Source organism: Podarcis liolepis (genome assembly GCF_965112155.1).
Source record: "Podarcis liolepis genome assembly, chromosome: 7".
Classification (NCBI taxonomy): Eukaryota; Metazoa; Chordata; class Lepidosauria; order Squamata; family Lacertidae; genus Podarcis; species Podarcis liolepis.
This window is the reverse complement of record NC_139561.1, coordinates 66,126,852-66,142,077: the sequence shown is the minus strand read 5'-3', so window position 1 is coordinate 66,142,077 and position 15,226 is coordinate 66,126,852. Positions and strand designations below refer to the sequence as shown.

The window sequence follows — 15,226 nt, the reverse complement described above, 5'->3', positions numbered from 1 at the left end:
GAGACTTCTTGTTGTTTAGTCGTTTAGTCGTGTCTGACTCTTCGTGTCCCCATGGACCAGAGCACGCCAGGCACTCCTGTCTTCCACTGCCTCCCGCAGTTTGGTCAGACTCATGTTTGTAGCTTCGAGAACACTGTCCAACCATCTCTTCCTCTGTCGTCCCCTTCTCCTTGTGCCCTCCATCTTTCCCAACATCAGGGTCTTTTCCAGGGAGTCTTCTCTTCTCATGAGGTGGCCAAAGTGGGCAGAGATGATCTAGTTTTAACTGATTGTACTGTATGCCAGCCACTCTGGGAGCCTTTGGCTGAAGCGGGGTGCAAACGCTTCGAATAAGTAAACAAACAAACAAACAAACAAACACAAATCGACAGATCTGACCCCGAGTTCAGCGTAATACTGTTGAGAAAGAGTCCCCCTTCCTTTTGTCTTTCGCAAAAACTGTGACGAGCCTGCGCCCAAGGACGCCAGAAAAACAAACCAAGCGCTGTGTCGCAAGGCGCGCGTGACGGAGTGGAGGGCAGGCGTAAGAGGATCCTGAAACGTGACAGATCCCCCTTCGGAAGAAATCGCCCTTCCTGGACAAATCATAGAATGGTAGAGTTGAAAGGGACCGGGAGGGTCATCTAGTCCAACCCCATTTCGCCCAACGTGGGACTTGAACCCAGAACCCTGAGTTTAAGGAGAGTCTCGTGCTCTACCAACTGAGCGCAAGGAAGCAGGCTTGGGCAGCGTGAAGGGGCGCGGGATCCTTCAGCTTTCTCAACTTCTGCGCCTTAAGCCGTTTCTCTCCCCACTTTAGAAGCAAAACAATACAGAGCCCAACTCGGGTTCCGCCTCCTCCTCCCGCCTCCCGGTCCCCCGTCTCCTCCCACCGCGCCTCGGTGGCAAAGGGTGCGCCATGCCGGCCAATGCGCAAGCCGAGCGTCAGATTCGCCTCTCGAGGCGCAGCAGGAACCGAAGGAGGAAATGAAACTGCCCGCTGGCGTCTTTCTCAAATAAGGGGCGCCCGCGGACCCGTCTTTTTCGGCTCGCGCTGAGAGCGAAGCAGCAGGAGAGCATGGGGGTTAGCCAGTCGCTGGGGCTGCCTCATGGGAAGGGAGCCTTCCCGGTGGGCTGCACGGATGTCATGGTGGGGCAGACGCCAAAGGTACCGTGATTTGCTGGGGCGGGGATGGGGGCAGAAGTGAGGCTGGCCCAGCCTGTCAGCTTGGAGGGTCAACGAAGAAGGGAGCAGGGCTCCGCCGACCTGCTTCTTGTGGCTTTTTCCCCCGTTTTTCCCTACTTGAAAATAGCTGGGGGTCTTGGCGGTCCACATAATGGGTCCGTCCCCCCGCCAGTGGTAGCCATTGTAATGCGCTGTGCTAGCTGCTGTGTGATTTTTTTATTGCTTTACTGCAATTCCTTACATTGTATTTTATTGCCTTACAAGTTGAGTACAGAACTCTAGGATTTTGATCGCCCGTGTCCTTCACAGGCGCGAAGCTCAGGGGCGGCTGGTGGTTTACAGACCACGGCTTGGGAACCCCCAGTTCTGTCACACCAATTATTTCCCATCCCTTCCCCCTTCAAAAAAAAAGACTGGTTAGAGAGAGAGCATATTCTAACACAGCAGTCGTATGAATTGGGCAATTAGCGGTTTTGTATCTTGCCTTTATTATTTTTATTTGTTTATTAGATTGTTGTTTTTCTCACCCTTCACCATGACGTCCCATGGCAGGTTACAGTTCTTAAGTAAAAATATTTTTATATCAGTTCAAACAATTTTCAGGGCAGAGAAAATAGGGTGGGTTTTTAAAAAATGTGTATATCACATTTCTAGCCCACCTTTTCTCTGAGGAACTCAAGGTGGGATTCCCCACAAAAACCCTGTGTGGTAGGTTAGGCCGAGAAGCAGTGACAAGCCCAAGGTCACCTGTTGAGCTTCATAGCCTAGTATGGATGACCACATAATGAAGGTGGCAGCCTTGCCTCTGTGGGGAGGGGGATTCCACAACTTAGGGGCTGCCCCAGGGAAGGTAGTTTCCCGGGCCACCCCGGCTACCCTTTGCACTTCAAGTGGTGGTGAAATTATCCAGAGGGTGCCCTCTGCTGGTATTGTTGGTATCCCTGTGATGTTTCGTTTTGGTGACTCACTGTCACCAGGAAAGCCAGCCAAGGTTCTTTCGGGTTGGGGGAGACAGGGTTGGGCACAGAGGGAAAATGAATAATCTGGATGTCATCTAACAAGGTGACCAACTTGCAGGAAACAAACGCGGCCTGCTCTGCTCCTGTGCCTTCAACATATTATTTTTATTAATTGAACATATGACAAGGAGAAGTAAGGGCATAGCTCTGGCATGCTCCCTTGTGTAGCAGCGGGTGGGGAATCGCAGGTCCAGGGGTGCAAATGCAGCCCTCCCAGCCTCTCGGTTTGACCCTTGGCATTCTCCACAAGCCACACCCCCTCACTGGCCTTGCGTCACTCCCTGAGGTGACAGGAAAGTGTCCTTTGAACCCTGATACTGTAGTGCCTCTTGCTTACTTGGATAAAGGAGTGGAAGAGATTTGTGTGTTGTATGTTGAAACAAGCCTACTGTTCTGTGCAAAACATCCATATGCCTGGCACATTTTTACCTCTGGAGTCATCCTCCACTGGCAAGTGGCCCCCAGAGGGCTGCCTAGGATGGAATGTGGCCCTCAGGCTGAGAAGGTTTCCTCCCCCTTTTGTACAGACTGAATTACATTAAGGCATAGGATGGGAACTGGGAGGCTGTGCCCAAAGCTTCACAGAAAAGGTGGGATTGGGAGAACAGGCTTTTTAATTTTCAAAATTAACTTTTTAAAACAAAACAAAATTTATGTGGTTACAGATAGCAAGATTTCCCCTTGTCCTAGGCACCCCCAACCCATGAAGGCACACACCTGATAGTTATTTTTTGTTGACAATAGCGCCCTGACACCCCTCCCATGTTTTCCGCAATACAAATGTTAATGCTACCTACAAATAGGAATTAAATAAAAAATAATCATGAGATGGTTATCTGTTGCTTCGCAGAAACGTTAATAAATTTTAACTTGTTATACTCATCAAATGTATCCAGACTCTGAAGAGAAGCAGCTGAGATTATTGGTCCCATATAAATGCAGCAATGCTGGTATTCTGTTGGGCTCTTCCGATTTTGCTATATAATCAATGAAGTCAGGCCAAATTTGTCCTTTTTGATTTGTCCCCTAAATAATCACACTTTAGTGATCAACTTCTCTGAAACTTGCTAAAAACATACCTTTTTATACGACGCCTCTATAGAAAGGCCACATATTTCCAGTATCTAGAGATGAATAGATTTGCAGCCATCAAAACAAATCCAAGTACAGTTTTAACTTTTCCCATCTTTGTTCTGGTTGCCCCCAGATACTTCCCAGTGCCAGTGAGGGCTCTGGTAACAAGTCCTGTGCTGTTACTTGGATTGATTTCAGTAAGCGCAAAGGAGACAACCGTACCTCATTCCTACGGACTTTAATGAAGAAAAAGGTGGTGGTGGGAGAAAGTGTGGAGTCCTCCTTCTCCAGGCAGGCACTTGAGTTTACACTACAATCTCTTTTCTTTTCCTCAGGGCCTCTTCTTCCGCTTATTTTACCCCTGCATCCAGCAGGATGGGGCAGAACAGCCCTTTTGGATCCCTCGCTATGAGTACTACTATGGAATCTCCGACTACTTGAACATGAACAGGAAATGGTGTGCCCCACTGCTCAGCGTGACTTTCGGTAAGGGGTTTGCTGGCTGTCAGCATCTTGGTGCAGTGGTGCTGCTTTTGTGCCCTTCTTCTACCTGTAACCCTTAAGATCTTGAAATTTGCTCATACCAGCGGTACCATCAGGGCAGGACTTTGGGACAGAAGCGTGGGGCTCTGCTCAGCAGAGTGAACTGGGATTCCCCCGCCTCCCAAATGCAGCAGTTGCTTGGCTTGCAACAATTTGAAGTAACATCACATCTGCACCATATGTTTAAAGTACTTAGAATCCTGGGAACTTTAGTTTGCTATGGGTGCCAGGAATTGTAGGGGTAAACTACAGTTCCCATGATTTTTTGGGGGGAGGAGTCATGTGCTTTAAATATATAGTGCAGTAAAAGCATCTATTGGAAGAGAGACATAAGAGCAGTCAATCCAGTGTCTTAAATTTACTTAACTTGTGCCACCAGTACAAGCAAGAACTATGTCCGGTAGATGCCGCTAACCTGCTACGTGCACCTTGCAGGGAATGCAAAAGGGTTGTGCCTTTTGTATCTGAAACAATTCTGAACTTCAAGAAACCACTAAGAAAAAATGAGAGAGTGAAAGGTTTTCTTGGGTAGCGTAGCATAATTGAGATAGTGAAGCACTGACCACTTACTGCATAACAAGGCCTTGGAACATTCATATGTGACCATTGATTTCCACAGGTTCGTGCAAGATCCCTGTGAGCTGGGATGCTCCTTTTAAACCATGTTCCCACAAGTATCCGTTGATCATATTCTCCCACGGATTAGGAGCCTTTCGGTAAGTTTTTTCTGCTTACATTTCCTTCATCTTTGCAAGACCTCCTGCGGACTGATAAAATGGACAGTGCAAATGATAAAGTGAATGATGATACGTGGCTTGTCTGGTACAGTATACGTAAATCCACCACTAATGCAGTGTTGCATTGCATCAATGACATGTTGCGAGATACACCTCCAGAAAAACACACCCAAGTCTAGAAGGGCCTTTAGGCCGGAACGGCTGCTACTGGGTGACTGTAGAAGGAGAGGAGGCCCAATGGAGCTGGCCTTTCAGCAAAGGACAGTAATGCTGGGGAAAACAATGGATTGTGACCAAGAGGTTACTGCATTAGCCTGTAGCAATCTACAGTGGTACCTCGGGTTACAGATGCTTCAGGCTACAGACTCTGCTAACCCAGAAATAGTACCTTGGGTTAGGAACTTTGCTTCAGGATGAGAACAGAAATCGTGCACTGGCAGCAGCGGGAGGCCCCATTAGCTGAAGTGGTACCTCAGGTTAAGAACAGTTTCAGGTTAAGAACGGACCTCCGAAATGAATTAAGTTCTTAACCCGAAGTACCACTGTACCTGGCATTTCTTTGGCACTTCAGAGTATCCAACATGCGTCACAATCTTTAGCATTCCTGGAGTTCTTAAAACAGGCAGTGTTTCTTGTCTGAGTGGCATTTTTGGGCACAATCATCTGGAACAAGAGCAGTCCTCTAGCTGCTTATAGGGCACTAAAACTGCCAACAGGTTTGGATCTATTTCAAGAGGAATTGGAAAGATGCCTTAGATGTGAAAAACCCGCTCTCTGCCGTCCAGTCTTCCCACAAATCCTTGTGAGCTCATTAGAAAGCACCAAGGGATAAATATCGACTAGAATGGCTTAGTTCACATGAGCCCAGACACATATTGGATTAGACTTTGGGTGAATGGTTGTTGCTTTTTAAAGTGCTTTTAGTGTTAGCTGTGATCTTGTGTTTAATTCCCCTCCCAAACTGACACCCCGTTTACACTACTATTGTAAACAGGATTTCTATGTAGGAAGCAGCAAGGAACCCTAGAAGTCACGTTTTTCTTTGGAGGGAGGCTGAGGAACAGTGAGGCTACTACAGCCCGGTTTCTGTATGGTATACACTGTGATACCATTTTAAACATTCACGACTTTTCCTAAAGAATTCTAGGAGTTATAGTTCGTTAAAGGTGCTGGGGGTTGTTAGGAGACACCTATTCCCCTCACAGAGCTACAATTCCCAGAGGTCCCTGGGGAAAAGGATTGATTTTGTTAAACCACACTGTGAATTGTACCTCTATGAGGGGAATAGGAGTATCCTAACACCTTTAACCCCGCCCCCAACAAACTACACTTCCCAGGATTATTTTATGGACGCTATGACTGTTTAAAGTAGTGTCATCAGGCTTTAAATGTACAGTGTAAAGGTGTTCTGAAGGAGCATGAAGGGGAGGGGTGCCATGTTTTAGTGTTCTGCACTCAGGGCTGCATGCGAATCAATATTTTGTAGAATATACTCCTCTGAAGGTGTGCTTTCAGGTGACCCAAAGCTTACTGAGGGGTGTAGAATGCCAATTTCTGATCTGGGTCATCATCACACCTTTGAATGTTTTGCCAGCAGAGCAGTTATGTTCAGAGAAATGTACTGTATTGTGCATCTTGAAGAATGTCATCTCTGTCTCCTGGACAGAGATAGATAGCATACAGGTAGATTAATTTTTATTTTGAGGTTCAGGAGCAGACACACTTTGATCTGTACGCAGGTGTTGGGACCTATGGTCCCCTGGATGCTACTGAACTACAACTCCCATCATTCCTTGCCATTGGCCACGCTTACTTGATCTGGGAGGAGTTGTAGTTCAACAATAACTGAAGGATCAAAAGTTCCCACACACTTCCTGTGGCATTCTAGATATTGCTGAACTACAGTTCCCATCATCCTTGGCCGTTGGCCATGCTCAATGGGGCTGATGGGAGTGGTAGTCCAACAAGATTTTGAGGGCACTAGCTATGTAGTAGATTCCTAGAAACAGATGCATCCAACATATTTTAATAAGTAATTTTAGTTTATACAGTTGTACCTTAGTTCTCAAACAAAATGCGTTCAGGGAGTCTGTTCAACTTCTGGAACTGTTCGAAAACCAAGACGTGGCTTCCAGTTGGCTGCAGGAACATCCTGCATCCAATCAGAAGCCGCACCGGACATTTGGCTTCCGAAAATCATTCGAAAACCGGAACACTCACTTCCGGTTTTTGATCGTTCGGGAGCCGAAATGTACGAGTTCCAAGGCAACCAAGGTATGACTGAATCTTGCATTTTATTCTTATTTTACATTTATTCGTATTTTCACCATTAAAAAAAAACACCTTTGTTTTTAACTTCAATCTCTACTGAGAATTTTAATGTATAGTCTTGGTAAACCACACAGAGGTTTTATTTACAATTAAGCAGTACAAAATTTCCATTAAACGAAACAAAAATCCAGAGGAATTACAGGGGTTTTCCACTATTTGTAACGTTATCTTCTCTGTTTCAATTTCCAGAACTGTGTACTCTGCCATCTGTGTTGAAATGGCTTCGCGTGGTTTTGTGGTGATGGCGCTTGAGCACAGGTGAGAGGTGGAATCCCTTTAGAACAGGAAGACATCCCATTGTTTGTGTGCTTTGGTATGACTCTGATATGCTGCAGTTGCCCACCTCACTCACGTGTGCATTTGCTGGATTCATCCACGGTTTGTAAGCATCTGTTCCCACAATTCCAGCAGTATGAAAGGGATGTTGGTATCTAAAAGAGCAAAAGGAGAGTGTGTGAAATAACCCTGTGGGACTAAAATACATTCCTACAATCTTGGTTCCAACTGGGACTCTGGAAAATTTGAGGTGCTGAACTGGACCCGTCTTCTTTGCCTGACTGCCTGTACTTGGTTTGTTTTTCCCCAGAGACCATTCTGCCTCTGCCACTTACTTTTGCAAGTTGGATCCTGAAACGCCAGACTTCCCTGAGGCTCAGATACGGGAAGAATGGCTCTCGTATCAAGGGGTGCCAAAAGGTCAGAAGGAGTTTCGCTTCCGAAACCCACAGGTATGCTCTGATTTAAACACACACACACACACACACACACACACACACAAACATTTGTTTTGTTCTTAGTCGACTCCTCTATGGTGCAAAGAAGAATAAATATTTGAAATATACTTGGAGTCGAGTGTGAATTTCATTCTCTTTATTCAGCTCGTAGCAGGAATGAATGAAACTTTCCCCAAAACGTCTAGCTATATATACATTATTTACACAATGGGCCCCGCGTGATTGGCTAATTCCGGGCTACTCCTGTAGGCCAGTCAGGTTGCGGATTCACCTCCTCCAGGAGCCTGATTGGCTGCTCCTGCAGGCCAATCAGGTCGCTGATTCACTTCCACCTGGAACTAGATCGGGTGGCTCCTGCAGACCAATCAGACCGCTGCATTCTGGATCCTATTGTTCTAGGATTCAGCTCAGTACATAACAATATTAAAATCTTAATATCCCTTGGCAGACTTCCCTGCTAGCAACCAGTCCAAAAAGGTTTTGTAGTATTTCTTTTTTTAAAAAAAAAAGTTTGAGCACCTCTCTGTGTGCCCTTGCAGCTTGAACTTGGCACAAAGATTGTGTTTTTCAAAGCAGGGGTGGCACCCTCCAGACGTTACTGGACTATAAATCCCATCATGCCTGAAAATTGACCATGTTGTCTGATGGAAGTTGGACAACATCAGGAGAGGTACATGCTCCTCACCGTTGGCTGAACTTGGATCACAAAGAGATGAGTGTTTTCAAGGTATTATCAGCTGCTGTGATCAAAGTCATTTAAGGTAGTTTACCACTCCTTCGTACCCGAAAATCCAAGAAAGGTTAACAGAACATTGATCTATATCTTGAGTCTACTCTTATCAGTAGGGGAAGTTAGAACATGGGCTGTCAGAGGCAAGGCCTTCACAGTGGTGGCCCCAAGGATGTGGAAGGTTCTTCACATCCTTGCAAGTTTCAGGGTTGCCTGAAGAAAAGGGTGGTTAGACTTGTCATCTTTTGAAAATTGTTTAAAATACGACCCTGCATAAATAAATAATAAAAAGCCCATAGTAGAATTTTTGTGACTGGCATTTGGTTCAGCTGGCTCTTTGTCAGGGACATTTCAAATGTCTCTGGGCGCTCTTCTCTCTGCTTTTTATGTTTTTTATTTTCATTTTCAATTTTGCCTTGCAAAATTTGGAGGAGTTCAGATCTCAAAGGATGGCTGCGTTTCAGTTTGTGTATTGTTTCAGAAAGTGTGAATTTGATCCCTGATCCCTGCTCCAGACTAATCACAAACTGTAAGCAAGGTTTGCCCTATGATTTACAAATTGTGATTTGTTCGGAAGAGTTAAGCAACAAGCCTGGATGCCAGGCTTTCGACTCCTATTCTGTTTTCACACAAGCACTTTTAAATAGGGCTTAACCTCATTAAAGCCAGCTAACGAACAAGAGGATTAACCACAGACCTTCTTCTTGTTGTTGCAGCTTCATCAAAGAGCAAACGAATGCATACGAGGACTTAAGTTGATCCGGAGCATCGATAGCGGCAAGGATGTCGTCAACCTCTTGCGCACAGATTTTGATCTGTCTGTGCTGAAGGTAAAACACATTGCGCTCTTCTGGTCTGTCATGTGATGTGTGGCAACCGTATACCTTACTTAATGGCTTGCCAGAGAGCAAATAGCGCTTAATTCTAAATAACTGCTGCTCCTAATTTCTGTGCCACAGCTGAAGTTTGTGTTCATAGCTGCTTAAGGTAGGTCGCCATTGTTCCCATTTTACATATGGAAGGACTGAGGCTGGTTGCTCTGTGTTCATATTTGAATCTAGGTCCCCATAAGTAGATCTTGAGCTTGAGGAAATCTTTTCTATGTCAGCTTTGTGTTCTAAGAAACCAGTGTGTATTGCTGGGGATTCTGGGAGCTGCTATTCTTTCCCCCTAGCGGCATCCCAGTGGTAGAATGCTCTCCCCCAAGAGACCCGCCTGCCATCTACATCAATGTCATTTCAGTGCTAGATTAAGAACTTTAAAATTTCCCCCCATAATCTTTTAAATCTAACCTGTTATCTCTTGCACTTCTCTCTCTCTCTCTCTCTCTCTCTCTCTCTCTCTGTGTGTGTGTGTGTGTGTGTGTGTGTGTGTGTGTTGTGTGCGTGTTGGGGGGGTGCTTTTAATGGATCTCTAAACTAGAGGCAGTTGTACCAATTCACCTTGCTTCAGAAGTCAATACAAGGCATACCACTGCAGGATAAGCAAACATAGGAGCAGCAGACAGGAGAGAGTAGGGGATGCTAGAAGCTGCCTTCTACTGAGTCAGACCATTGCTCCATCTAGCTCAGTATTGTTGACACTGACTGGCAGCATCTCTCCCGCATTACAGGCAGGGGACGTTTCCTGCCTAGAGTTGACAGGGATTGAATCTGAGACCTGAAGAACACACCACAGATGCTCTGCCACTGAGCTGAGCTACGTCCCTTCCCTGTGGCTGGGGCAGCAATCCTGGATGTGAAAACAGGAAGGGTGCAAGCATGTTCTTTTATGAGTGCTATGTGCACCTGTAAAACTGCTGGGGGGTAGTCCATTAGGGCAGAGGGGACACTGTCCCAGAAACCTCTATCTACCTCCAGCCAATCGTCGTCCCCCACCTGTCCTTTTAAATCCCACCTGGGGGTGTCCTCGGCTATCAGCTTCCTTCTCCTTAGCCTCAGTGTTGTCCTTGTAGAACTCAGCAGGGAGGAGGAAGGGAAGACAATGAGAATTACTTTGCTCTGGCTCTACATTCCGTTGGCTTCCCTGCCTTCTGCCCTCCCAGTCCCAATAGGCAGCTGCCACCACTGTGTAAAACATTGCAGGGTATACATGGAGATGATTCACACAAGCAACCTCGGGCTGCTTCTGTTAACAGCCTGGCCTCACTCGCACCCACCTCCCTTCTGTCTTCCTCCTCCTGAGGCCTCCCTGTGATTGTATCCTTTGGTCACCAGGGGGAGCCAGACCCTGTTTTGCTTTTCTCAAAAGGTACATCTTGGCCACGTGGGAGCAGAATCAGCAGAAAGAAACAAAAGAAAGGCTCTCCAAAGCATTTTGTTGCTGCCTCTCCTTTTTTTGTTTCTCAAAATCCTTCTGTGTCCTCTCCTAGTCCCTTCTTGCTTTCCTCCTCCTGATATTTAGCAAGCCTCATTCACGTTACCAGCCCTGCAGAAGCTGTTGCATCACGTACCCTGCTTCCTGCAAGACCTGCCAGCAGTGGCTTCTGCAGAAAGCCACCAAGGAACCTTATAAGGCAGGGGGGGTGGAACCTCCTTTGGCTGCACAGGCCAGATCCTTATCAGGAGTGGCCACATGGAACATATTTGGCAGGTGGGCAGGGCCACCACCTGTCAGTCACTTGGCACCGCAATGACATCAGGCGATATGGTGCTTTGAAGTCCCAGGGTCAGGACTTCAAAGCACTTTGCAGGCAGCAAGGTTCTACTAAAACAGAGGAGGGAGAACTTCATCTTAGCAGGGGTTTCAATGCAAGCCCCTTCATGATCAGAAAGGGGTTCATACTGAATCCTGCTAAACTGACCAACCAAACTCAACTAGGGGCGGGGCCTTTTCTGGTGGGGACCCCCCCCCCCCGGGAATGCCTCCTTTTGCTGGTTGATGGAAGCCCTGGCTTTCAAAAAACCTTTTAGGTAATTGTGACACTTTTGTTAGCTCAGTTCTGCATTTTGATTCATTAAACAGGTTGGGCAGTGCTAACGTTTAAAACCTTGGGGCTTTTTAGGGATTGTTTGTACTATTTGAGTCAAAAGAGATGGTGTCGTATTTTTAAACCAATTCAGGCAACAATCGATTCAGGAGATCCTACAGTTCATTGAACATACAATCTCCCCATACCTTGTAGCCACGACTCTCTTAGCATTCCTTGGTGATAGTTTGTTGAAGAATAAAATCTCTGGGGAGTGGCTTCAACTTTCAGAGGTTTCCTTCCCTTCCCTTCCATTCCAGGACAACGTGGATTTGTCCAAAGTCTCCGTCATGGGCCACTCTTTTGGAGGAACGACGGCTGTGCTGGCTCTTGTTAAAGAAGCCCAGTTTAAGTGAGTATGCTCTAGAGGCTGCCTGGGAGACTTTGGGGCAGCCTATTTTTAAAAACTTCAGAGCGGTAGCTGGGGACGTCCTTCTAGTAACAGGCCGTCTGGTGGGAATCCAAGGCCTTGGTTACCTGGTTTTATTTCCCCCTGCAGGTGTGCTGTTGCCCTCGATGCCTGGATGTTCCCTTTGGAGAACTCTGTCTACCCGAAAGTGACCAAGCCGGTGCTTTTTGTCAACACTGAGTCCTTCCAGACTGCGGAGAGCGTGGCCAAAATGAAAAAGATCAGTGCTGTGAGCAAGGAAACCAAGGTTATAACCATCCTGTAAGTCTGAAGGTCTGGACTTGCTCAACTGGTGTGATCAGAGCTTTGTCATAATACAGCTCTACACAGGGAGTAAATGATTGCAGGCTTGCAATCTGAAGCGGCTGTGACGCATAGAGGAAGCGAGGAGGGGGAATGAGACAGACAGGGGAGGGTTGAGATGATAAGCAGAAAAAGAGATGAAAACCAGTTTGCAAAAGCACAAGGAAAGGATAATAAAACATAAAAGAGGAGTGCGGAGTCCCAAAAGAACCAAGATAGGATCAGCCATCGGAAATGACATGCCGCCTTGATTCATACTTAAACTGTTCAGTTCTTTATTATTGCAGTCACAGATCAGCCACTAAATTACAATCAAACACATGCAATTAGCAATTTACAAGCCCTTAGACTATGAAAAATTAACAGCCCAGCCCAAAATCTAAGACGTGTGTGTGTGTGTGTGTGTGTGTGGTTCACAGGTATGCTTAGGATGGATTACTGAGTAAGAAGATCCGGTTCCTAGTCATGCATTCTGATGCACAGAATTTTGCCACTTTGGTAGTAATTTCATTAGGAGTGTCTTGACAGGAAGAGGAGGGAGGTGTAAAAATTATCAGCTCTTCCTGAGAAATTAATTTGAATGGGTGTAATATATAAGGAGCAAATGTCTTTATAGTATGAACAGTATAGTTATGCATGCTCAGCCATTTTGATGCCCAGTTGACAAGGGCAGACACACGGGTTACACATTTACCAGTATGGCAAGTGCTAAATGGTTAAAGCAGGTCTAAGTGAAAGCTCTGCTATAATATTTGGGAATTTCTAGAGCGTAAAGGTAATCGGCTAGAACGAAGCTTTTGCTGCAGTTTCCAGCTGCTGGTACACTCAACAAACTTAAGCTGTGCAAAGTTCATTTGGGATTTGGAGGTCAAATTCGTAGGAAACTATTTTTTAACCAGCAGTTAAATAAACGTGGCATTTTCCCTTTAAAGAAGAAGGGGCCTGGTGGATCAGACCTAAAGCTGGGGAAGAAGATTGATTCAGTTGTGTTTAAAGGCAAATGTACCTAATCTGCACTTTCCGAAGTGGCCTCATCCTTCGAAATGGGCACTTCTCTGAATTTTGTGCTGCAGTTTTCCTGCCAACTGTTGTGTGCAAAAATGCATATACTAGGGCAGTGTGTGCATACAAATGCATATGTTCATGAAAAAAGCATTGTCAAAGTGCTTGTGTCCACTTCTCAGGGGTACAGTCCACCAGAGTCAGACGGATTTCACCTTCCTTGCGGGGAACCTCATGAACAGAGTCTTCAGAACCAGAGGCACCATCGACCCCTACCAGGGCCTTGACATCACCAGCCAGGCCTCTCTTGCCTTCCTGCAGAAACACCTCCGTAAGTCAATGTGGTGGTGGTGTTTATGGACCGTGCCTTTGGAGGAAGGTGGTGGTTGTTCCAGCGAGCTGGGAGGGTTTTAAAGAATTGCCATTTCCTCTGGGTACTAATGGATCCAGTGGTATTCTTCCTTTTAATGCTTGTAGCGGAGCCTTGCCAGCAGTTACATCATGTGCAATAATCATCTTCCTAGGCTAATCCCCATTTCTTTTCGTCCTTCCCTAGAGCTGAAAGAAGATTTTGATCGGTGGGATAGTCTTCTGGAAGGCGTTGGTGATTCTGTAGTTCCGGACAGCCCTTTGCAGAAGTCTAGCCTCTAGACCTGGGGGAACGAACTTATCTCTCTCAAGTGCTTTTGGCCAGTCTCTGTTTCCCCCAACTTATGAAGCTGGGAGGAGCACGTTCTAAAAATCAGTCACTGTCCAGACACAGCACCTGCTATCAACTTCATGGTGGGTTTCTTCTTGCTGCTGCTACAAGAGTTCCCTAAACATGCTCCTGATCCCTCCAGGACTACAGAGAAGTGATCAGAAATGCTTCCATCTTTGGGGCTGATCTGTCTGTTCCTCTGTGATTGTTTGGAGGAATAGAAATAAGGGGTATCGCTTTGGGGACCCATCCTTGAGGAAGTTCTCTTGCACAAAGTCTTGCAGAAATGAAAGGGAGCTTGACCACAACATAGCACGTTTGGGTTGAATTCCCCCTTTGACGGTATCCTTTGCCATACAAAATTAGCAGAGTGCTTTTTTTGGAGTTGTGAAACATTTCTGAACAGGACAAAAATGTCAGCCAAATAGTGGCATCAAGTGAATCAAGGATTGGGCCTAGTGGTCTACAGCTCATCATAGAAACTAGAATGAAGATTATCCCAGGTTGGAGAAGTTCAGTGCTGTGTAGAAGCATCTCTCTCTGAATGCTTTCTTTATATATACCAGTTATTTCACAGATGTTCTCAGAACTATCATCATCATTCAGATTGATTCCTCTTGGTGCCTCTGTAGGCTTTTCTTTTTTTTAATTGTACCCAAACAGTAATGCAATCTCTTTGGTGCATAGTGAATCTCTCTGTAAAGTTACACTAGGCCAAATGTAGCAAAGAAGGTGTAGGGAAGCAATTGCGACTTTGATTTCTACAAAATGGAGATCCTGGTCCTTAAATATGTCTTGAAATAATATCTTCTGGCCCTCAGAACTCCTTTAATCATGGAGAAGTGGGCATTAGCCGTAGTTATAAATCTGTGTGAGATGGAAACTCCTCTTCAGCTGGCCTGCAGGCTAAGAAAAGAACTTCTAGTGATACCATCATAGGGAAGGGATGCCTTGTACCAAGAATGCACCTGGGGGGGTGTGAGCCCCAAAAGTGTTAATGCAGCTCAGCAGGAAGGCCCTAATTAATATAAGCCAAGGCTGCATCCCAGAACCCTTGAGTTCAATAGCAAGGCTCGAACCTGCAACACATGAAGTATTTTCCAGATTCCTTCGGAGCACTTTCCAAGCAGCACTCTTGCATATCCTGTATGCACTTTAATTTTGGACTTAATGGGGAAAGTAGCTAAGAGTGCCACCTTTGAGTCTTGCTGATGAATGTGAGTGTCAGGTATATCTAACCCTGTCCGGTACAAGGTGTGACCCACCACATATGGTGGATCTTCCCGAATGCTTGAATGACCCTCCTGTGTTTACTGTATGCCCAAGACAGCAAAAACCAGGACCTAGTTTACCTCCACCGTGTTGCCTTCTCCAGCCCTGGTGCAATTCCAGAAAGTGCACAGCCCTAATGTTCCTCTTGTGTCCGTCAAAAGTGCCTGCGTTGATTTTTGTTTGTTTGAACTCTGTTGAATTGGAAACTTGAGATTCATAACATGTTTATATACAATTCA

General features: G+C 45.9%; 1 protein-coding gene across 1 annotated transcript; it reads left to right on the top strand.

Moving 5' to 3' along the window:
• Window positions 1-386: 386 nt before the first annotated feature.
• On the top strand, window positions 387-15,226 carry PAFAH2 (platelet activating factor acetylhydrolase 2). Its single transcript, XM_083511392.1, has 10 exons — window positions 387-1,147; window positions 3,594-3,744; window positions 4,421-4,517; window positions 7,059-7,127; window positions 7,456-7,597; window positions 9,050-9,163; window positions 11,562-11,653; window positions 11,801-11,971; window positions 13,198-13,346; window positions 13,572-15,226. The coding sequence occupies exons 1-10, from the start codon at window positions 1,058-1,060 to the stop codon at window positions 13,664-13,666; spliced, it is 1,170 nt and encodes a 389-aa protein (XP_083367518.1). The 5' UTR covers window positions 387-1,057; the 3' UTR covers window positions 13,667-15,226.

Coding starts and splice junctions, on each gene's coding strand:
- PAFAH2 (XM_083511392.1), top strand. CDS start 1,058: ATGGGGGTTAGCCAGTCGCTGGGGCTGCCTCATGGGAAGGGAGCCTTC. Junction 7,598..9,049: donor TTCGCTTCCGAAACCCACAG/GTATGCTCTGAT, acceptor TTGTTGTTGCAG/CTTCATCAAAGAGCAAACGA. Junction 11,654..11,800: donor GTTAAAGAAGCCCAGTTTAA/GTGAGTATGCTC, acceptor TTCCCCCTGCAG/GTGTGCTGTTGCCCTCGATG.